The sequence below is a fragment of the Cynocephalus volans genome, chromosome 9, assembly GCF_027409185.1.
Source record: "Cynocephalus volans isolate mCynVol1 chromosome 9, mCynVol1.pri, whole genome shotgun sequence".
In the NCBI taxonomy this organism is placed as follows: domain Eukaryota; kingdom Metazoa; phylum Chordata; class Mammalia; order Dermoptera; family Cynocephalidae; genus Cynocephalus; species Cynocephalus volans.
In genome coordinates this window covers 66,986,114-67,010,086 of record NC_084468.1, presented here as the reverse complement: position 1 = coordinate 67,010,086, position 23,973 = coordinate 66,986,114, and the positions used below count along the sequence as shown (strand labels likewise).

General features: G+C 40.7%; 1 protein-coding gene across 4 annotated transcripts in view; it reads right to left on the bottom strand.

Annotated features, from left to right (window-relative positions):
• Positions 1-23,973, bottom strand: part of FRAS1 (Fraser extracellular matrix complex subunit 1) — a 422,531-nt gene that overhangs the window by 153,666 nt on the left and 244,892 nt on the right. For all 4 annotated transcript variants that reach the window (XM_063108769.1, XM_063108770.1, XM_063108773.1 and 1 more), the window contains exons 20-22: positions 22,339-22,482; positions 5,240-5,392; positions 4,856-5,002 (exon numbers count right to left, since the gene is read on the bottom strand). In XM_063108769.1, the coding sequence (XP_062964839.1) occupies positions 4,856-5,002; positions 5,240-5,392; positions 22,339-22,482 (444 nt within the window). The remainder of the gene's footprint in view (positions 1-4,855; positions 5,003-5,239; positions 5,393-22,338; positions 22,483-23,973) is intronic.

Genomic DNA, 23,973 nt, shown 5'->3' with positions numbered 1-23,973 from the left:
ATCTACCCAGCTGTAATTCTTAGCACCCAGCAAGTAATTCAGGCATTTAGGGTTGACCCCCTCCCCCCCACCCCCCACCACACACACACGCACACATCTGGTCATGCTTCCATCTTTTCCCTAATTCAAAAATGGGCATTCCTCCATCTACTCAGTTGTTCATGCTAGAAACATTGGAGTCTACCATGACACCTCCCTCTTACTGGATTTTATTTATTTAAACCCTCTAATACAACTCTCAGAAATTTTTGCTTTTTTCCATATCCACAAATACCAATATGTCTAAGCCATCATCATCTGCTGCTGGACTATTATCATAGACTCCTAGTTGGTTTCCCCATATATAGTCTAATCCCCTTGCAATCTATTTTTCGTGCATACACCGGAGAGATATTTTTATTCGTAATGCTCAGGTTTCAGAATACACTTTCACCTACAAACTCAATGTCTTTCTTCAATCCTGAAAAATTTCCAGCCATCACTTCTGCAAATATTGCTCCTCCACCATACCCTCCAGTCTCTCCACCTGGAAATCCTAACACTCTTATTTGAATCCTCTTCATGGGATCTCCAGGTGTCCTGTCTTTAACTCTTACCCATCCTTCCTCCAGAAGGCCTTCGTTGACTTTCCATTCTAGAACAGGCCTCAGGTACACACTCTTATAGCACCTTATACATTTCTTTCATGCCATGTGTAACAAGTCTCATTTAAGTGATTATTTGTTTAATATCTGTATCCTTTAAGCTGTAAACTTCATGAAAGCAAAGACCAGGTTTATTTTGTTCTGTGCAATATTCTCCAGCACCTCGCTGGTTATCTATCACATTCTGTGTATCTGTGTGTATATAGGTAGGTCTTGGGTGTGTCTATACACACACACGCGCACACACACACACACACACACACACACACACACAAGTGCCAGCATCTCTGTCTTGTTCTGAAATCTTTTCTAACTATGTGTAAGAAAAATTCTAGAGAGTGGTCCAGTGACTTTGAGATCTATAGGATACCAAGGTGTGTAGCACAATGTGGGGAAATTACCTTCCTGTAAAATAAAAAGAAATAAAGTACTCTTGTTTCACCTACAAAGAAAACCATTGCTATAAAATATTGCAGACTGGTAATTTAAGGTCCTAGGAAAATTCTAGACTGGATTTTTAAATAGATACTTCGAGAATAACTAAAAAAGAATATATTAACTGTTGGAAGCTTATAAGAGACTACACTTTTATCTGTTTTTTGCTAGAATTTTTATACATGATGTATCTTAATTTTGGAAAAGTGTTTGACAAAGATCCCAAAGATAAACTGATAGATACAAATATGAAGTGGGGACTAGTAGTTGTACGTAGATTTGAAGAAGGTTGAAATGTATACTCAAAAGTGATCTTTAAATTTTTGTCATTGGTTAAAGAAATGTCCTTAGTAGAGTATTATAGTAATCAAGCCTTAACTTTTTACTTGATCAATATTTTTATTAATGACTTTAATGAAAACAAAGAGATCATGCTAATGATATTTAAAAATATGCCAAATACACCTATCTAGGAAACATACATAGCTAAGTTTCAGCAACTGAAAGAACAACAATTCACTTACTTTAAACAGTTGAAATACTAAACCTACAGTAATTAAGCAAAATAAGCAGAACTATAAGTAATGCCCTGCATTTATGTTCTTAAACCAATTGCATAAGTACCAGATTTGGATGACCTGCTTACACAGCAGTTAGTATAAATAAATAAAATAAAATAAAATAAAATAAAGAACTAAGACTTTTACTCAATTAAAGTCTTAATTATCAACTAAAAATGTGATATGGTTACTGAAGATAATAATATAATCCTAAGCTGAGGAGTCTTCATGCAACCTAAGTGTCAGCTGGACCTCCCTACTTGACACAGCTGCAAAACAAGGCCCAACTGCCAGTTCCTCAGCCTGGGGCGACAGGCCAACTCTCTGCGCTGACGTCTAAGGGTTTCTTCTGGTTTACTTCTTCAAGCTTCCCTCTGCCTCCATGTTTCTGAATATTTCTCTGCAGTTTTTCATTCCTCCTCAATCCCTTGATGCATAACTCATCCCCTTCACTGACTTCCAAAAGAAATGGATTCATGCTGAGCATCCTGAAATGCTGGAAGACTTTGTGGAGGATTTGGATGGTGCAGTAGTGTCACACCGGGAAGCAGATGGCTTCCACCATTCCTGCCTGCACCCTCTTCCTCCCATCCCTTTCTGAGGCAATCAGCAATTGGCTGGCCTTGTCTCGCAGAGTAGTTCTTTATGTACCAAAGCCCCCTGGGTTGTCAGCGTCCATCTCCAGGGAGACGTGGCTAAGCAGCACCTTCTCCATCTTATTATATTCGGATTACATGAAGTACTCGTCCTGATGCAGCCCTGTTGGTGTGACCACATCTGGGGTAAAGGGGCAGTTCTCTGAGGCCACTAACCTCCAGAGAGAGTGCCAGGAAGACAGAGAAGAGGATGTAAGTGGACCAGAAAGGAGAGATGTGTCGTAACCATCACTCGTCGAGGGGCAAAGGGCCTCACAGCATGTGGAGTTCACTCTCCCACTTAACTAGCCTGTTTTCTACGTAGGTCTAAGAGGTGTCATCCACTTCTGCTTAAATACTCCACTGGGTCCAGTTCTGCCTGGAGCAGAAACGTCCAAGTGGGAAACGACAGCTAACTTCAAACTTTTGAAGGTAATCATGTGAATGAGGGAGGAGACTTATTCTATATTCTCCAGGAGGAAGTTCTAGGGCTGATCAAAAAGAACTATCCCACCATCGCAGCTCTCCAACAGTGGAACTGGCTTCCTTCCTCACCTGTGGACTACGACGGAGAACGAGGAAGAATCTCTGCGCTGGGTGCAAGGTTGGCTGGGGTAAGCTTGGAGCTTTCCTCCAACTCCAGAGCACTATGGATTCAAGTACTGAGAACCTCATTTATCGTCTCTTTTTAAAAGTTTCTACCTCATTTGGTCACCCTTAAATTTCAGAGCTCAGGTAATAGTCCATACTTCCTAAAGATTTCTGTAACCAGAAACTAAAAGGCTCTCCAGTCCTTACTTTCTTCAAAAATATGATTATCAATGCCTCCCTAATACTGATTACATTTCCTCAAAAGCGCTTTACTGCACAATTTCTAAATTTGGCAGGCCTATAAGAAAGGTGCACTGCTGATTTTTTTTTTTTTTAATATACTAGAAACCCAAATATCCCAATTTAGGGGCATATTTTATTCAATCTTAGAAAAAATGAAACTTAAGGACTAAAGTTAGGAGATTGATTCAACTGAAATATTCTATAAAATCCTATTTACATGGTAGCACAGCAAATGTGTTTGTGCAGAGGCCACCCCGCACCAAGGCAAAGCTTCCCAGATGGGTAATATTTCATTGAAATATCTCCTTATACTTCATACAAGGGATTCTATTTTTTCTTCTGAACTTTTCTTTCTATGATTCCATCGCTGTGAAGAGCCTCATAAATCTAAGTCACTATTTCTCCACCAACACCCTCTTGCTCTTGAATAGAACATACAAGAATAGAACATTTCATTCTTGTTTCTTGTATAACAGAATCTACAGATTCTGACAGATATATACCAAGCAAAATTTTTGTTACAAAAGTAATCATCCCATTGGTCCAAAATAGTTTTTTATCCCTGGTATCTCAACAGATGATGCAAAATAGTAAGTTCCATATAACTTCAGCTCAAATGCAAATCCTAGCAAACATCTCATTGAACTAATACTAATATTTATCTTTCTATTTGTAAAATATAAATATTTTTTACTGCTTTATTTGTCTCTTATTCCAGATGATGTTGATGATGATGATGGTGATAACAATAATAATAGTTCATCTGTACTGAAAGCTATTCTCTGCTAGGGTCAGTGTTAAGTGCAACAATATTAAAATGTAGGTACTGTTATAATCCCTCTTTTACAGAAAAAGAAACTGAGGCCTTGCAGTTAGCAGACTTGGGCAAGGTCATAAAGCTGGTAAGTGGCAGTTAGAATTTGAACTTCTGTTCCCTGACTCTAGAGCCCACTCTCCTAACCACTACTGTACAATTCCTTCGACATGATAATTCCTAGAACATCACCACTGTAAAAGCATAACGAAATCTTTTTGCAAATGACACTTTTGTGATTGAAACAAAGTATGTTGCTTCAGCCTATCACAAATGTTCCTTCATCTGTGAAGAATTTCCTAATTTTTTTCATCCATATTTGCCCTTTCCGTAATTTATCCAAACTCTTTGTGCCTGACTCAAGGTAATTATTCATATTCTGACTTATTTGAGAAATATGACATCCATACAAGTAATTCCATGCAAGACAGAATAACAACTGTTTGGGCAAAAACTAAATCTTTTGTAGCTCATAAAGCCTTACACATTGTCAATATTCAACAAACACATGTAGAAAACTAAATAAATTAAATCCAGAGAAGTGTTTGTCCATTGATTGTATTCTAAAGTAAGCTCTCCTGTCTGCCCAGGATCAGAGAATTGGATTGCTGAGATAAACCATAAAGATGAAACAGACTAACACTTTTATTTTTAAAATGAGATAACTAGAACAGAGAAGTTAAGTAACCTGCCAAGATTACAGTCGGTATCTACAAGGAGGACGCTCCCCCCCACACCAGCCCAGAGCTTTCAATTAGGCTGATATCTGAGTTATAATCTGCTAAAGGCATCGTACTGCCTTTCACAGATTAGTTTACTTCCTTTTAGAAAAATAAAGGCTACCAGGTGAGAAGATGAAAGCAAACATTTCACATTTCTTTCAAAGGCCCTAGAAGGGCAGGAAAGGAGAGAAAGTTCATTTAAAAAACCTACACTGACAAACACGGTTGTCATCAAGATAGTGCCCAGGGAAGCAGGTGGTACTGCAGGTGCCAATGTGGGATAGAACGAGGTTGGTGTCACAAGAGGAGCAGGAGAAAGGTCCTCTGCCCCAGCAGGTTCTGCAGGAGGAGTGGCATCCTGCAAAGGGAAAAAAGAGACACAAATGGAAACTATGAAGCCAGATTCCCTGCCAAAGCAGCATCCCATGTGCTGGTAATAAAAGCCCCACCACTGACAGCATTCGCTTGTCTGGTTTATAGTCCCATGGTATGCTTTCTGCTTCCTCTCTCTCTCGGTGATATTCAGCCTCTCAGCACCTGCCCCAAAGAGAACTTTACAAGGTGCCTCCAGCTCCTGCATCCAGCACTTACTCACTTTTACAAGCTCCCCTCTCTGTGTAGTATCCAGAAGGGCAGTCAGGAACGCAGTGATCCCCCAGCAGCAGGTAGCGGGCATTCTGGCACTTCAGGCAGACGCTCCCGGTGTTGTGGAGATCAGCTGCACAGTGCTGGCACAGAGGATGGCAGTCTGGAGAAGGCAGGGGAGCATAGAGGAGGCAAGGACACTCATGAGCACAAAGTCTAATCACAACACCAAAGGGCAGCAGGGATTTCAGTCACCAACACTGCAGCACAGACAGCCGGAGAGTAGCCCAAAGGCAGTACATGTCAGTACTTGTACAAATTGTGTGTTTGAGGTTTTTAGCAAATGGTCGGGCCCAGCACAGCGACTGAGTTTGCATTCTTTCCAATTGAATGACCTTCCAGTACTAGGGCACCCTTGATAGATACTTGCTGGGGTACAGAGAGAACTGTCAGACTAACAGAAACAGTGAGATCAGCGCTACCCACACCTTGCCCATCAGCTCCAAGAGCGTGAGAGCAGCGAGCCCCCCATTCATTCACAGTGCTCCTGGGCAATGCAGGCTCCTGAGTCCTCCACGAGGCTCCTTCCCACAAATTTGGTCTTCCAGAGTCAGTATGCTGGGCTCAGCCTTCAGTGGGGAAAGATTGGGGATAGTGGATAATTGGATGGAGCTGTTGAAAAATTTTAGTGTTTAGCTAAAGATGAAATTAGGAAGAAGAGCTGTAAGTTGAAAAGTCATTTTTATGACCCAATGCATAGTTCACAGCAGCTCTGTCGCACAGTTGTGATTAAAGCTATAACACAAATTATCTTGTCCAGCCAGCACTGTCTCCTGTTCTCGCTCATATAACAGTCGTCCTTTAATAAAGAATTTGATTGTATTCAGCTTCCATTGTAGGTGAAAACTTTCTCTGTCCTGCTTTTAAGTGGTAATTACCCTTCAAATCCCATATAGCATCCTTTATCTAAAGGCAGAAGAAACCCATAAATCCTGAATTATCCACCAAATGAAAAAGGAGTAAAGATCTAGGAAATGAGAGAAAGAATAGGGCCTTTCAACCTCCCCTGTAGGATTCAAAGCACTTGTTTGCACTTGCTAATGCACCACCCAGGGCCCAGAAAAGTCTGGTTTCATCTCAAGGCCCTATAGATAGAGACTGTGTTTTCCAGCAGTATCTTCACCAAAAAAAATCCAAGTCAGTAAAGCAGATTGCCTGCCCCTGAAATCTGTTTAAACAGTTCTTTCTCTCTATACTCTTGGTGATGCTTTCTTAATTGCTGAGCATCTGGATGTGATCCCCAGACACCCCCATTCCCAGCACCCTCTCACTGCATGAGAACCCTTTCCAGGACCTTTACAGCCACCCAGAAGCTAAGCCAAAAGTGTCCTCCTCAAAAATGCTGACTCTCCTAGCAGCACACAAACTAACAGCCCCTGACCTTTCTCTGAACTTTGGAAGTTTCAGATTACAAGCAGCCCTTTTCCAATATCAGGAACAATTCATGATATCATAAGAACCCAATTAACCCTCGTTATGGCCCTTAGTAAATTATAAAGGAAATAATGACTATATTGAGGGAAATATGATAAGAAGGCTATTTCCCCTGATTTGGTGTGTGGGTTCCACATAATGCCAAGCACTTTGTTCTGTCTTTCCTGTGTCCTCCTCACAGTGCCAGGGGCACCGTCCTAGGTGTGCAAAGGGAAATTCAAAGTTCCAAAAAGTTCAAATTTCAAAGTTCGTGAAAGTTGCAAGAGCAAATGAAGGAGGTAGTGTTTGACGATTACCTTAACAAGCAGGCAAATGTTAAGTTAGGATTGGAAATCTAGGAAATAACACAGATTCAAGGCTCCACTATTTGAAAAGCTATGGCCTCTTCCCCTTTAAAGCAAGTGCTTACAGAATTTCTGAGCTCAGGCGTGCACCAACAAGATCTGCAGGTGTTCCATGGTGTAAAGACTAGTTGCATCTAACTGAAGCTCTCTCTACTATGCAATTAGAGAAATGAAAAAGAATAATCACCAAGGGATGCTTTGAAGAGAAAGCAAGCAGATCTCTGCAGTATTTTGCAGATACAATAAATAAATATTTATGGATTTGTCTGATCTTGGGGACTTCCAGAAGCTGTTTAAGTGAGGAGCATAACATGCATTAATTACATCTAAAGGAAAGCAAGAGCTAGGTTATGGACACTGCTTCCCACTCTCCCCGAAGTTGCTTTTAAACCCTTCCTCTTCTCAAGTCATTACCCCCACCCTGCCTGCCCGTTCATGTCCTCCCAGGAAATTTCACCTACTTCATTCAGCCCATGTGTGCATGAGCACCTTCTATTCCTTCCCTTCAACCTCAAAACATCTATTTTTACCCATTTTTATTTCATTTCCTCCCATCTCATAGGATAAAATGGCTAATTCCTCTACCTACCTTCTTGATCCAAGTTTGAACATTATTCAACATATTTTCCCCCATTTCTCATTACTTTCTCCTTGACCTCAACCTCCAAGCATGTTTTGTGCCACCTACTGCTCCAACAGGTTTCCTCTACAAATATCCTATCTCGTGCCTCCCCAGCTCCTCACCTCACTGTAATCTTCCTTCACTACAATTCTGCTGTGGTATTGTTCTTGAAAAGATATCTGATGGCCTCTTAATGACCAATTATCATGGCCTCCTCACTTCCTCATCCAACCTGAAATCTCTACAACACGTGGCACTTTTGACTAGCCATCCTACTTGAAACCATCTCTCTCTTCTCTTAGCATGATTTACCCTGGTGCTGCTCTTGGTTGTGTCCTGTTTCTCTGCCTCTGACTGACTGATAAGTGTAGGAATTCCTCATAACCCTCAACTTCTTCTATCCTCCTAACCAAGTCTCTGGAGGTCTTAAAGCTGACATGGCTGTTTGGATCAGATCTGGGTATAGAGATACCAGATGTCAGTGGAAAAGGCTCAAGAGTTGCAGACTCTGAAATCACTCAGGGCCTCTGCCTCCCTCCATGGCTCCATGTTAAGCCCTAAGGAGGAATCAGATCAATCCCCAGACATATCACATTGTATGATGGAGTGGGTACCCAGAGGCAAAGAGGTATCAATAAATAATGCCTGGAAATATAAAACAATCAACTACAGGTTGCCCGAAGCATCACATTAATCCAAATTAGTTTACAGTTCTATTTTATACAGGAAATTGTAACTGCTTGAGTTTGGAAAATTGGACTCTCTTTTTTGGTCTCTACCTGTATTCTTTCTACTGTTTAAAAGACATACTGAACACCAAATCCTATGAACAGATTCATTCCAAAACAACATTCTGAGTGGATCCCATGTTAATCCATTCATGCAAATCTTCCTTCCCAAGTCTGTCATATACAAGCCCCCAAAAGATGACCACTAAAACAAATATGCTCTGAAATCCTGCTCTGAAAATTGGTTGACTGATTTTTATTAAATCAAGCTGAAAAGAATAATAAATTCCTAAACCTAGGAAACACTTTTTTCTTCAGAGGCTTGAAGTCAAAATCTCTTTGTAGAAGAGCACTCCTTGGGAGACTTCAAAATGAGTAATGATGTGCAAGGAAAGAAACCAGAAATCAGAGCAACAAGGGCTTGAGGATTAATATCAATGTTCTGACTTACAACCTGAAAAGTATAGTTCCCTAGGGGAGACTACAGAACTCAGGCAAGACAGGCTACCAGTGGCCAGTGTCACTGGGCACCGCCTGCAAGCAGGCTTCAGGCTTGAGCCCAGGGGGCCACTGTGATCTACACAGAATGGTGGCCGAGTGGGGTTCAAACAGGTCTCATTTCATCTTGAGGTTTCATTTCTCTGACTGCAAAGTTAACCATGAAAGAAAATTCAAAAATACCTTTACAAAGTATAAATAAGCATAAAAATCACTCTAGGAATGCTTTTCAGAGTCAATAACTACCAACGTTGACATTTTTTCTTTTACTTATTTTTCTATGCAATTTTCCATATATAGATTTTTACATAGACAAGATTATATTAAACATGGGTAATACCACCACCATTGCCACACGTCATTAGGTACTCTTTGTAAACATCATTTTTAGGGGCTGTATAATACTCAACTGTTGAGTAAACAAACAAAAAATCACCATTTTTCTTATAGTTTGAATAGTTACCTCCAATTTTTCTCCACTTTTATAACTAAGGCTATGACGAAATCTTTGTTCATAATCTTTGTCTGTATTCCAGAAGATTTCAACATCAAAAGAGTACAATTCATATTATTATTCCAGCTTATTTTTATTGAACTCTGAGTCTATTTTAGGCACTGTAATAATTATTCTAAATGCATAATTTTATTTGAGGAGATGAAGTAGGCAATGGTAGTATCCCCATTTTATAAATGAGGAAACAGACTCTGAGAAGTTAGGTCATTTGCTCATGTACATTCTATCTGTACCGATTCTAGAGCATATGCTTTTAACCACTATAGGCGTGAAAAAAAAAGTAAAATTCTTAATAGGCAATATGGGTTCAATGTGTCCCCCAAAGTTCTATGTATTAGAAACTTAATCCCCACTGTGACAGTGTTAAGAGGGTGGGAAATCAATCCTATGATGGTAATTGAAAGGTGGAGCCTTGAAGAGATGATTAGATTGTGAGGACTGTACCTCATGAATGAATTGGTCCATTTATGGAGTAATAGGCATGGTTCTGATGGCTTTAAAAGGAGAGCAACTGAGAAGCTTAGCTCTCTCTTGCTCAAGCCATCCATCATGTGACACCTGCATCACTGTAGAGCCACCACCAACAAGGCTCTCACCAGATGTGTTCCCTGGACTTTGGACTTTCTTCCCTCAGAAACTGTAAGAAATAAAAATTTTATTTCCTTATAAATTATCCAGTTTGAGGTATTTTATTATAAGCAACAGAGATGAACTAATACAATAGGTATTATAAAATTTTTTTCCAGAAAATTTGTATAAAATTATATTTCCAAGAGCCATTCATAAAACTGTTTTATCATAACTTTGCCAGAAGTAAGAAATTTCAAAATAGTAAAACAATCTTGGCTAACTTGGTTGGTGAAAATTGGGGTTTCATCATTGTTTTAATTCGTATTTCTTTTATTATAAGTAAAGTTGAGCATGTAAAAAAAATCTTTCAAACAACAAAAATATTCAAATGTCTACTGTATTCATAGAACTTGCAGCATGGTGGAGGGAAATGACCATGAATATATAATTATAATTGAGTATTTAATATGTGTAATCAAATAATAATCTGAGGTATCAACCAGTGAGTTCTCTCCTCATCCACTGTGCCCTTCCCCCATTGGATCAGAAAGCACGGGGTCATCATGTGCTCCCAGAGTAAGTTATTAGAATCAGAACTACAAAGATACCAAATTTCTAGAGTCCAAAGTACAAGTGAAAGACAGAAGAAAAAAAAACCTGCATGTGCCTTGGAACTAACAGACACAGACGTCCTCCATCAACACAACCCCTACACTCTCTATCTCCCTGACCCAGCCTAAAAAAACCCTTCAAGCTGGAGAGGAAGAAGGAGCAGAGAGACTTTGTCTCTACCTTCCCCTCCCATGGAACAGGTTGCAGGCATCCCAGTGGAATATTCAAAAATCCAGTAATAGAGTAGACTTGGGCTGTGCTTCTTGCCTTAAAGAGGGCTATCTCCAGATTGTGTCCTGTGGAACAGGGCAATAGAGATGATGGCACAATGGGCTGAACAACAAGAGGACATATGGTGGACACATATGGTGTAGGACTGGCATGAGTCTGTTACAAATACTCTGTAGAATGCTGCAGGGATAAGTACAGGGTATCCACAGAAATACATATAGGATACCAACTCAGTCCAGAGGAGGCTGAGAACACTGACTGGGAGTTAGAGGCAAGAGGAGCTGGGCAGGAGGAGGAGGGTCTGGAAAAGGCTCCAAGAAGAGGGAAAGCTTACACAAAAACTCAGCAGCTGAACGGAACAGGATGACTTCAAAGAATTCATAAAAATTCAACATGGGCTAGATCTTAACATACAAAAGAGCCATGTTTGGGGCCAACTTTGGAAGACCTTGTAAGTCAAGAAAAGGAGTCTGGATTTCATCCTAAAGGAAATGGGGAATTGGTTTGTGAGTGTGTGTGTCATTTGTCAGTCTGTTTACTGAGGTCTCTGTGTTTTTATTACTGTTTTATATGAGAAATTATTGTATGAAAGTTAACTCATGATAGGAGAAGACATTAGAACCACAGCAGAAAACCAACAATCTAAGAAAACTGACAGAGCAGCTGTCAATGCAAAACCTTTGCCGGAGGAAGGAAGTGGGGTCCCTCTGTTCTCTCTCCTCCTTGACATCTGCACAAGCCTCTTTTCTGCTAATAACATCCTACCCGCTGAACTTTTTTCAAGGGGCTTATGCTACACTAGGCATATTAAGAATATTATAACTCAAGTACATGAAAACTGTTAGAAATGGAGATCTTGGGGTGTCCCTTGAGAAGGAAGAAAAACATACTTGTGGTTTGTCTTTGTGGTGTGACTGGAGAAGAGCTAAACTGTTTGTTCCCAAAACTCCTTTAAAAAGAACAACACAGTAGAATCTGGCCAAATCAGTAATACCTAGTAGGTAGCCCCTACATAGCTGTTGAATAAGAAAAAAAATGATTGTAGCAAAGATACTAGGAAATTGTGGAGAATTTAGAGGCCCATGAAAAGGTCAATATGAGTTCCACCACCTGGTTTTCAAAATCTACTTTAGGCCAGGAGGAAAAGGGTGCTACTCGGCTGTGTGTGTGACAATTTGCAACTGCTTTTTCAGTTACAACTTGAGATAATGAAGAGAGAAATATCTCCATGGGCAGCCAAATGTATTAATTATATAACCAAAGCATAATTAAGAGGTGGTATGAGGCCCATCTCCGGGCACTGTGGGAGGTGACTATGTGTCCCAGCAAACCGCTATGACACTAGTCATTTTACATACAGTAAATTCCACAGGCATAATATCTAAGAACTAAACTGATTTGGAGGCAACTCTTGAATTCTTCTTGGCAGGTGGTAACCATCTGACAAATCCTAATTCAGATCCTTGCTGGACCCAGACTGTGGGGGCACATCCATCAAAAACGTGTCCTGAAAATGGCAGTCTCCTCAAAGAGGCCAACAAACCACAGAGTGAAATCCCCTATGATACTCCTCATTCTGCCTACCACACCTGTTCCTGCTCACAGGTGATATTTGGAACAATTCCACAGGATACACTACAGGAAGCTTATACTGTCACTGCTTAATTTGAACCAGGACTGTAGTTACTAAAATAAGGGAATCAAGTTTCCAACCCACCAATCCAGCAGCCTCTGCAAGGATTAACATCCCATCCTAAAAGCCCCATCTGTGCGGTAAGGCATCCACATCTGACTTTCCTGGCTGTAATCAAACACAGGGAGGCTGACCTCAAATATGTCTAAATGGTGAGTGTACATCCATTAACTGCTTAAAAACAGCGCCTACTCCAGAGGCTGTCTCTCAGATTCCTCCCATTGCTACGCCATAAGTATATTCTTATCTGTCACTATTGCAATTACAATGAAGAGTCTAAATATAAGACTCATTAAGAGTGACAAGGAAAGGAGAGAGAGCCAGGATACATTTGTGCTTAGTCTGTTTCAGATTATTGCTGTATAATAATCATGTGTGAGTTTCAGGGGGAGGGGCAGGTGGAATTCCAGTTGTTTGTATACGTGCTTCCTTGCTAATGAACACAATGAATTAGCACTTTAAACAAGCAAATTAATGAACACATCACAAGGAAGCCTGGAAACGGTGCATTAGCTCCAGCTGAAATGAACACATTTTTTTTGTTTTTAATCAAGCAGAAGATTCCATTTGTTTTCTAAATATGCACAGCATGCAGACATGCTAAAAATTTAAACAAAAAATTAATATTTTGACTCAGCAGCTGCAACATCCCCTAATATGTCGCCCTGCAGCTGTAAGGAAATTGCATGTGGTCATCACTTTGTGATGCTTTCTTCAAATCACAAAGGCTCTGCTTCAAGGATCAGTGAGGATTACCCACAATCATGAGGGATGGAAGCATGCAGCAGTGAAATGACTTATTTCACGTCTTTGGAGCAAAGTCAAAAAAGCTTGAAGACATTAAAGTAACCGCATACTGTCGAAGCAATGGCTTTGGATGTTGGTTTTATGGGGCAGTGATTCCTTAGGTGACAAATAATGACCTATAAAGACAAATTTAGACACACAGTGAGATTTTTAACAATGTCCTGTGAGTTGATTAGGTTCTTAATGCAACAACATTAAGTGCATTCGGAAGCAGTTACAATAATCAGCACTTGTAACTATTCTTCATCGAGTGAAAAAGAAATAATTCAACGCCAAAATTCAGGGCCTTTAAAGGGTGTAGAATCTGAATTCTGATGCCATTTTTAAGCTCGATGAGGTTCTACTTGTGAGATAAGTAGAAGGAATCCAGAAAACGGCATGCGATGGCAGAAGAGAAGCATCCTATCTCTTTCCCTCTTTGTCATGACTCAGCCCACCCGTAAGCTCTTGGAAATCATGCGTTCTTTTTGTTAGAGACTCTGAATTAGTACCAAAAAACCACAAAGCAAACAAAACAAAACCAACCAACCAAACAAAACTCCTTTTCTCAGTGTTTGTGGCTATTGCTTTACTCTTAAAAAACCAGCCAAACAAAAAACACTAGAAGAGACTGACCTGAATGTTGGAGGACAGTGCTTTCTACCCAGTGTTGACAAACTGACCGATGTGGCGAGAAGGCTGTGCTGAGAGCCAAGGAAACCGACAGTTTCAAGAAGGGTGGGGGGAGGTGGCGAGTGGCAGTGTCAAATGTAAGAACCAAGCTCTCAGTTTGGGTGCCAGCTCGTACCACCAACAAGGCCACATGAGCACCACCCCTGTCTATGTATCTTGAAGCCTTGTATCTGATTTATATTTTACTCGGTTTAGCTCCAAAATAGAAAACAGTTCACTGCAATGAACATTTATGGCAAGTCAGCAGGTGTGAGGTGCCAGGTAAGCACCACAGCAGACAGAGCACCAACTCAGACTCAGAAGGGACGACAAGAAAGTCACACCAAAAATGTAACAGGTGCCAAAGGAGGACCAAAGGGAGTAAGAGGGACTTGAACTTGCATGCTTATTTGATGTTTGCAAGTGGTGTCAGCTGAGGACATCCCTGTTAGGAGGGAAGGACAGGCAACAGCACCCAGGCACACAGGAGTGGGGAAGAGAAGCTTCAAGGCTGGAGCTTTGGCCATTCTCTCAGGGACTAAGGGAGACCAGGAGCCTTGAAACTCAGGGTGTGGAATTTACACTTAACGTGGTAGGCAATGGGAAGCCATCAACAGGTTTTGAGCATTGAAGAGTGTTTTGTAAACCAAAGCTGATCTTCATGAAGTTATCCACCTTTCGGAAAGAAGTGAGAGCGCTTCAGTGAGAAAGAGCCATTGTGGGGAAAAAAGATGAGGCTATTGTCTGGGAAAGATGAGCTTGGGGTTTTGCAGTAGAAACAGAAAAAAGGGAATATATCCAAACACCATTGCACAGGTAGAATCTACAAGATATGCCAGCTATTCAGATATGGAATACAGGTATTTAGGAAGCACTCCACGGTTTTGAATTGCACTGACTGAAAAATCAGAAGTGGGTGGACAAGAAAATGAGGAGAAGGAAGAAAAACAGCTCTAGGGGTACAGGGGCGAGGGTGACAAAGATGGAGGGCTTTCTTCAGAGCTTTTTCAGTATGGTGTTCCTGTGGATCAGATGTCCAGCAGGAAGAGGAAAGTGAGGGCCTGGAGACGATGATCACCTGCTCTTGGGATAGAATCTGAGGAGAAAATCGAAATGAGTATTAAGGCTTTGAAAGACACCAAGGTCCAGAGGAAAGGAGGTGGGGGAGAGAGAAGAGCAGGAAAATACAGAGGGAAGGAGGGAGATGGAAAGTGTAACTGGAAGGGAAATAGCTGACCAGAGAGGCCAGCTCACGAAGGCTATGGGCACACAGGCCCTGGGTCGCAGGTGGAGGGGCTCCCCTGGGCAGGGGGAGGAGCTCCTTTCTCAATAGAAGGAAGAAGAGGTAAGTAGAAGAAGACACAGAGACATATGAAACAGAAAGGTGAGATTTGTGTTTATCAGAGGAAGAGCTGTAGACTAACAGGGAAGAGAGCTGACTGAGATCTGAGTTGAGGGAGACTGTAGGGAGTGGGCAAGATCGCAAGGCATCAAAAAGAGATCAATAAAAGGCTGCCAGGAAGCAGAAGGTCTTATGGAAACTAGATCAGGTGATGAGGGCTGATGATGCAATGGTCACATTGTGTCCCATGCCCTCTGAAGTGGCACTGCTTGGATTCAGAGCCCAGCTCTACTGCTTACCTGCTGTGAAACTTTGGGTAAAAGGGTTAACAGTACTAATCTCAGTTTCGTGATCTGTAAAATGGAGATGGTTGTAGGACCCACCTCCTGGGGCTGCAGCCAGAATTAGGTGAAATAATATATGTGAAGAGCTGGCATATAGTAAATGCTCAATAAACATCAGTTAATATTCTTTATCTGCAGTGGACCCAATCAGAGCTGACACTGATATGATGATCATGTGCATAACTATGTCACTGTTTTTGCCTATTATAATAAGTAAGCTGCACATGTGTGCAAGGAAAGCAGCCTTAGAGTTTTACTATCTTGAGTACTGAAGAGGATATCTTGAGTCTAAATTAAGCTGTGTTCTTTTAACATGGATCCACAGAAGCCTTCTCTGCAATTGAGGCCCTGGCCCATTGACCTTACGAAGACAACAGCAATCCTGACTTCACTGGGAGTCTTGCACGTTTGAAAGCTTATAAGTAAGTCTTTCTGTCATTACTAAAGCTAGGCAAAGTATTGTTTAGTGAAAGTCAGATGAAGGAGAAAATACAAGTTCTTTTTTAAAAAATAGGAAGACCTCAATTTAAAGATAGGTCATGTTCTTTTTTTTTTTTTTTTAAGGAGAAGCTCAAAAAAAACAAATGCCTTGAAATAGTCAATCATCTCTCAGCATACAGTGTGGTCTCTTAAATAAAATACAATTCGAGAGAACAAGGAGGAGACAATCATTGAAAGTACCAGAGAGAGATCAGATATGCAATTCATAGTTCAAACAATAGGAAATAGTGTGACAGGATGAGAAACAGGAACAGAAAGTGCATTACAAAAGAAGAAGATAAGAAAAATAAAGACCCAAGTGTTAAAAAAAAAAAAAAAAAAAAGAAGACCTAAGAAAATTGAAAAAATACAGAGATAGAAAAACAGGACCAGATGAAATGAAGAGGAAGGTGAAAAAGAAGAGATAAGAACCAAAATATGGATCACACTAGGAAGAAAGATCCTTGATACAATTACCATATGACGCATTAGAAGGGGATTAGACTGGACATAAGGACACCTAATTTGAGTCATTCATTTTTCTCAACATTTTTTCTTTTTCTTTCTTTTTTTTTACAATTTTTAAACCTTAACTGAAACATATTGATTGTACATTTTTATGGGGTAGAGAATTATATTTCAATACATGTATACAATGTGTCGTGATCAAATCAGGGTAGTTAGCAAATTTATCATCGTAAAACATCATCATTTCTTTGTGATGAGAACATTTAAGCTCCTCTTTTTTAGCCATTTGACAGCATACAATAAATTATTGTTAATTATAGATGCCTATAGTACTGTACACCAACAGAACTTATTTTCCTATCTAGCTTTAATTCTGTGTAAATTAACCAACCTCTCACTATCCCCCTTCCACCTGCCCCTTCCTAACTCTAGTAACCACAATTCTACTCTCTACTTGTAAAACTTCAGCTTATTAATATTATTATTTTATTTAGCTCCCACATACAAATATTTCTTTAGCATCATCTGTGTGCTAGTTAAGCACTGCAATGAGCCTTAATTCCCCAGTCAACAAAATGAGAATGATCTAGTATTGCCAATTCTGCAGGAAGGTTTCTTGGGATAATCAAATGAGAAGATAAGTAAGAAAATGCTTTAAAACTACAAAACTCCACAAATACACCATTATAACTATTAACAATAACATGAAAAACATATTTAGTCACAGCTGTAGCCTTGGAAGTCACATTTAACCTATGATGGACCAAGCAGTAGATCTACGTCCCGCTTGTTAATCTCCCAGGTCCACAAGAGGAAAATGGACAATTAACTCACACAAACATAATGGAAAGTTACTTAGCCATTAAAAATGTGTGAATTCTTCCAATATTTGCCAATGCATGAAAATATGTAACTTAAAATTATATTTAAGAGAAAAGAACAAAGAAATACATAGCTGTTGGTTACAACTATTAAAAGAATGCACGTATGCATACATTGAAAAAGATTAAAGTAAATGTGGAGTGTTAGAAATTGTTAAAATTTAGTGTGCATTAGTGTTTTTCTTTAAAGCTTATTCATTTAATAAGGATAAGATACAATAGGAACATGTGTACACACGTCAGCCTAAATCAGCATCCTTAGCATTTAAAACAGACTAGCAAGTTCTTGCAACTTTTCCCAGAAATGCACCTTCAAGCCACCTTATTGGTCATACCAGTTCCTGCCAATCCACCTTTTTATCCACCAGTGAAAAAATTATTCTTGAGCCCTTATGTGTGTACTCGATTGTACTCAGCATCATTGAATACAGCAAAATGATTAAGTATGAGGATTCAGGAGTCACACTATCTAGGTTCAAATTTTGGCTCTATCACTTTTGACTTGTTTTGAGCCAGTTACTCACCTGTGTTTCAGTTTCTTCATATGTAAAATGGGGATAAAATTAGTTCTCATCTTGGAGGACCATTGGGAATGCTAAATGGCAAAACACATTCAAAGCAATGAGCACAGCACTTCTCATATGATAAGCCCTCAGAACCGTCACCTATTATTAGATGCCCACAAAAAAAATCACTCACAGAGAACATGAGCTGGTCAATGCCAAGTGCTAGGTAATTTGTAAAACCATAAGGGTGAAGATGCCAAGAGGAAGCTGGTCTGGAAGAGAAGGGATCTGAGCCAGGCATTGAGGGATGGATGGGTAGGAGTTCAACATTAAAATAAGGCAGTAAATGCTACATGCTTAAAGTTTGTGCCTCTTTCCTTCCTTTCCATTTATAACTGCAGCAGCAGCCTGAACAAGATGTAGGTCAATGCCAACCCACCTCCGCCTCACAACAGAAGCTGCTGTAAAACAGAACTTGCTCTTACCTTCCTGGCTTCAAGTCCTCATGTCTGGAGGCAGAGAGCTAGTATATTGGCTTGTACAGGGCTCCTTCCCAGGTTCTGGATGATGTTCAACTTGAACTGTTTACTTTCCATTACTCAGTGCTGCAGTTCTACCGGCTTATTCCAAAAAAGGTTTATTGCTCTTTTAATCTGTGAATTTCTACTTTTTCAGCAAACTTTTTAAGGGCCCTTCTTCTTTCAGAAATGATGACAATAAATGTGTAACATCACAGAAGGGACTCAAAGTGTTTTTTATGATTTGGAAGAAAAATATTAGCAGCAGTGCTCTTCGGCAGGTAAAATAGTGGCATCTCCCTGGGTGATCCCTCTGCCTGCCCGGAGGGAGGGAGGGATGGAAGGGAAGGAAAAAAGGAAAGGAAAGGAAGGAAGGAAATCTCAAACTGTGTACAGATTCATAATCTAATTTTACCTTTAGGGAATGCCAACAAATTGTTCCAAATATTAACATCAGTTAGTTAAGGGGTTCCCAAATATTGTTCTGCAAACCACTGGTTATCTCTGTGAGAGGCTATAATACAGGGGAGGGGGGTCTTCAATGAAATGTTTGGGAAATGATGACCAGCCGCCTTTACCTTAGAGATTCACAATGTGTATATGCATTTTTAAGATTCTGAAAAATCCTGCAATAAGGACAGTTGCTTATTTATTTATCAATAAAGCAAGTTATTTATTTAGCCAGGAGTCTTGTTTGCATGTACTGAGCATTTTCATTTTGTTACTGATACTTGTCTTCTTTTGCTTACATTCTGGCACAGATTTGTGAAAAAGAAGTGAACCAGCATTTAAAATTACTACATAAATAACAAGCAAAATTTTAATCCTCCAGAATTCCACCACCATAACAAATCAGCTATTTTAATTTTGCCAGTCTTCCCATCTACAATATTACTTTCTCAGTATTATCTCCTTTTTCGACTTGAGAACTAAATTCCACAAAGCCCAAAGAATTTTTTTAAGTGCATCTGCATTTGGACATTTCTCCCTCAAGTTCTTTACCTGTGTTTTCCTTTCAATTCTCCTCTTCTATGACCAGGAGAAAGCTTTCAGCTAAGAAAGACAAATGGAGAACACACCCCAGGCTTTGGAATTTTTGACAATGTTGAGATGTGGTCAAAATAGTAAGAAAAAACATCTGTGAAGAAAAAAATCTGGCTTTCCATAGCACTTAAGCATGTCTGCTACAATGTCGTGCACTCCTGCCTCTCACCCCTGTTCATTTATCTTTGTTGAAAACCTTCAGCCCTGGCCTAAATCTCACAAACTATACATTTTCTTTGGTAGAGAAAAATAATCCCACACATATGACATCTCCATAAGTGAGAACACGTTGAGGTTATTGGATCTGTTCCCAGGATGTGTTTACTCTTGTCTGTGTGATAGATAAGACGTAATTTTCTGTTTTAAACAGCTAAGTGCAATTAAGAGGTCTGCAATGATACTCTTAGGTATAGCTCAGATAGAGAATAAATCCCGTGAGTAAATCCTACCACCCTGGAAGGCGCTCATACAGGAGAGAGGGAGCAGAGGGTCCTTCTCCAGGGCTTCCAAGGAGCTGGAACTTCCCAAGGAGGCCAACAGCACATTCCACTGGTGGCACTGTACGGGGTGGATCAGCCTCTGCTTGGTCTGTCATCACATGGCTTCTCCTATCACCTTCTGAGTTTAGATAAAAGTTATCTAAACATTCCATGAGATTGACTATGACCTAACTGAGGCAACACTTCAGTTAAAAAAAATTCCAGGACTTTAGGTTCAGAGTAAAATTAAGATAGGAGACGTGCTCCTGGTGGCTATAGTAAGAAACCTATTCACTTATACCTTCAACCTCCTCCTGGACAGCTACACCTGGATGTCCAACTGTCGTCCCAAATTCAACTTGTCAAATTCAAATACGCTATCTTAGTCCTACTTCTGCACTGGGTAAATGGTACTCTCATCCCTCAAATTTCCATGACCAAACACCTGGAAACCATTCATGAAGATCCCTCTCCTTTAGCCCCCAGGGCTGAGAAATCTCCAACTTCTGTTACTTCTATTAGGTTGAACCATGTGATATTGCTACTTTTTAACCATTTTTGCCCACAGAACAGCAATCTCACACGAGTCAACTTAATATATCCTTATGTCTAGTGAAGCCATGATCCTTCTCTTCATCCCTTCAGCAATTTTCTCATTTAAGGCCTTTGTCTCTCATCTAGATTCCTGCAGCTGCCTCCTAAATGTCCTTCTACCCCAGTCTCGTCTTCTTGCAAGCCATCTTCTGCAGATATTTCTCTTCACAGGAATGCGACCATGATGCTTCCTGCTTAGAAACCTTTGAGAGCCCTCCACAGCCTTGATGACAAGGTAGGTTCTTAAACTGAGTATACAAAGCAGAGCCTTCCCGACATATCCTAAAGTAAGAAGCAGTAGCTAAATTCAAGCTTACAAACTAAAAAGTCAGCCCCTGCCATCACCAGATTCTTCTTTGGGGATAGGCACTAATAACTCCCATTAAACTACTTCCTAAGACAGTCCCGACTACAACTAGCAGCACTAGCAGTAGACTCACATCTCACAGCTGGTAGGGTTCCTGATTCATCTTAAGACTGGACTCTGAGCTTCCACTTTTTGTTGCCTCCTAAAACATTCACATAGTATCTACAACTGGTCTTGTGCTATGAATTCCACCATTTTTCCACTGCAGCCCCGTGCTTAACAATTCAGTCCTCTTAGAGTATAGAACTCGATCCAAATGTTTACTCTTTAGTTAAGATCATGAGCAAAAACGAATAGATCACCCAGACCATGGCACCACTAGCCACACTTTGAACACTGCCATTAACTTGATGTGTCTCCCCACCTATCAGACTGAAAAACTGAGATATCTGGATCATCCCAGACTGAATAAGCCTACTGGATACTGTGATCTAGACAACCAACCACACCACCGCCCTGCCCAGGGATAAGCCGTCTAGCCAGGTCATCTCCTCCAGCCTGCGTCCTACCAGAGCCCAGCTCTCTCACCTTCCCCCCAGTGGCATTCCAGGGTGCCTCCCAGTCAGGTCCTCAGGGCTGGGACAATAGACGCTAAAGGCAAATCTCTGCAAATTTCTCCTTCAATTTGAAGTGGGAAGAAGTATACAACCTATTAACCTGAAAATTCTTTCCAGAGAATAAGTGCTTTGGTGGCAGGGTAATCGTCTTATCTTTTCTGAATTCTGAGCCTCTAATCATTAGTAGGCACTCAAAGATATACATTTGCTGTATGAATGGATGAACACAAATGATATATGGCTCCAAGATTATGCAAATTTTAGACTACTTTCCTTTGGGGTGGCGGGATCTGAGCTCTAAAATGAGGAGGAAAACTCCCATCTCCTGAGGCAACTGATCTACTTTTAGGTAGGTTAATATCCCTAAAATTTTGTGCCTGAGGCTGATAGCAAATGTTCTCCACAGCAAGAGGCAGGAGCTAATACAGAAAAGATGGAGACAGGCTTTGGAGTGATTGTCTTGAAAACACATTTTGCTGTCTTAAGATGAAGTTACCAAATGCATGTAAAGATACTATTATCATTACTTCATTCTTCATTAATTTGAGATTCTAAGTTTTTTGGGGACTTGCAAGAGTATTAGAAGTCCCATTTGAATCCACAAATGTTCAGTAAATGCCTGAGGGAAGCAGTGGGGTGAGTTCCCAGACATGAGACAAATGTCTCCTGTGAAAGAGCTCACGATCTAAGGACAAAGGACAAGTGCCAGACCTGTTATGAAGAACCCCAGTGACTACTGGGGAATCTGAAGGAGGTTTCACTCACCAGCACAGTATCCCACGAGGTTGAGGAACTGTTCTTCCTTGCAGCTGGTCCTGCAGCTCCCACTGGTAAGAGTGACATGAGGGTGACAGGAGATGCAGTCAGATTCCAGCAGCCCATGGCACTCCCTGCAGGTTGGGTGACATTCTAGAAGGAAGAATGAAAAGCAGAGTTGGAATTAGCAGCTTGGCATGTAAATGCTTGGAGTATTTAACACACTGCACAAACTATATTAAGAGCAGACCTCAAATTCTAATCATCTTTTGAAGATTCCTGAGCAAGCCTGGCACACCTTTAGACCTGACCAAGAGAATGCATTTCTGGTGTCAATGAGAATATTATCCTTGAACATCATATGAAATCTAGAACTATAAAATTTTGAGTAATGAGCCACACATTCCAGGGGGACCAGCAGGAAGTTCAAATCAGAGTCACAAAGCAGAAGCATGAGAGGTAAGTCTCCCCCCACCAAAATACCATTATTCAAAGAAAGAGTGGGACAGGGGAAAGAAGGGGACATTTTGCTTCTCAGAAATCCCTGGTAGACACGAGGAACCATACACAGCAAGTGCCGCTGAACCCTTTCACTAGAGTCGGATGCCAGCCAGACTCTCTCTTCAAGCCAGAACTTGGACACCTGTTTTATCAGCAATACTCAATTGAAGTATGAAGAACAGAAAAAATCCTCTTTCTGGCGGTTATCATGAGCTGTGTTTGAAGTTCAATTCCTTAGACAAAATTATGTCAAAGCTACGTCTTCCCCAGAAAAACCACCAAATTAACAAGAGGTACCACACTGAAAAACACCAAGTGAGTCACGGTGAGGTGTAGGCAGTAAAGATAAGGATGGCAAGGGCTCAAAGACGGTCGCAGCTGCAGCCACACTGATGCTGCCAAGGCAGGCAGCGGGAGCAAGCAAGCGAGGGGATTTATGAGTTTCTCTGCCAAAGACAAGGAGGTCTGGACATGTCTGATTCCAGGAAGAGGGGAGAGGAGGAACTTGGGTAGAGCTTGCAGGATCTGATGAATTCCCTCCTGGCACATGGCTGGTGGAAAGCAAAGGCCCCGATTTCGAGTCAAGTCAACCGCCTCTTGCTCTGGCAAGAGGCCGAGAAGATAAGGAGTCATTAAAAAGAAAAAAAGAGAAAGAAAAAAAAGCAAGCAAGAAAGAAAATGAATTGCTGATTAGGAGGACAGCACTAACCATCACCCCTTTCTACATTCCTATGGCTCTCTACTTTGAAAATGCCTAAGCCAAAGATACTAGCATTCTCAGGATGATTTCCACTACCCAGTTCTTGCTCCCTACCAAAATATTTCCAGTGACATAGGTGCTTTGCCGCTCATGGTACCATCCATCTGCTGGCTTCAAGTGGACAGAGGTACGGACAGAGAAGAGTTAGATTTATTCACACTTTCCTCACCTAACCAATTTTATGCACATGAAAATTGGGCTATAATGAAAACATCTAAGAATAGAAACAGCTTTCAAGGACAACCCTAATGACAAAGAAACCAGGAACATTCCCCCCCTGAGCTTGATAGAGTGTAAGTAAAGCAACTCACTAGGGCCCTGGAGAGATTAAAAAGGTACTTGGAAAAAGGAAGAAAATTCCAGAATAAAAAAATACTGTATTG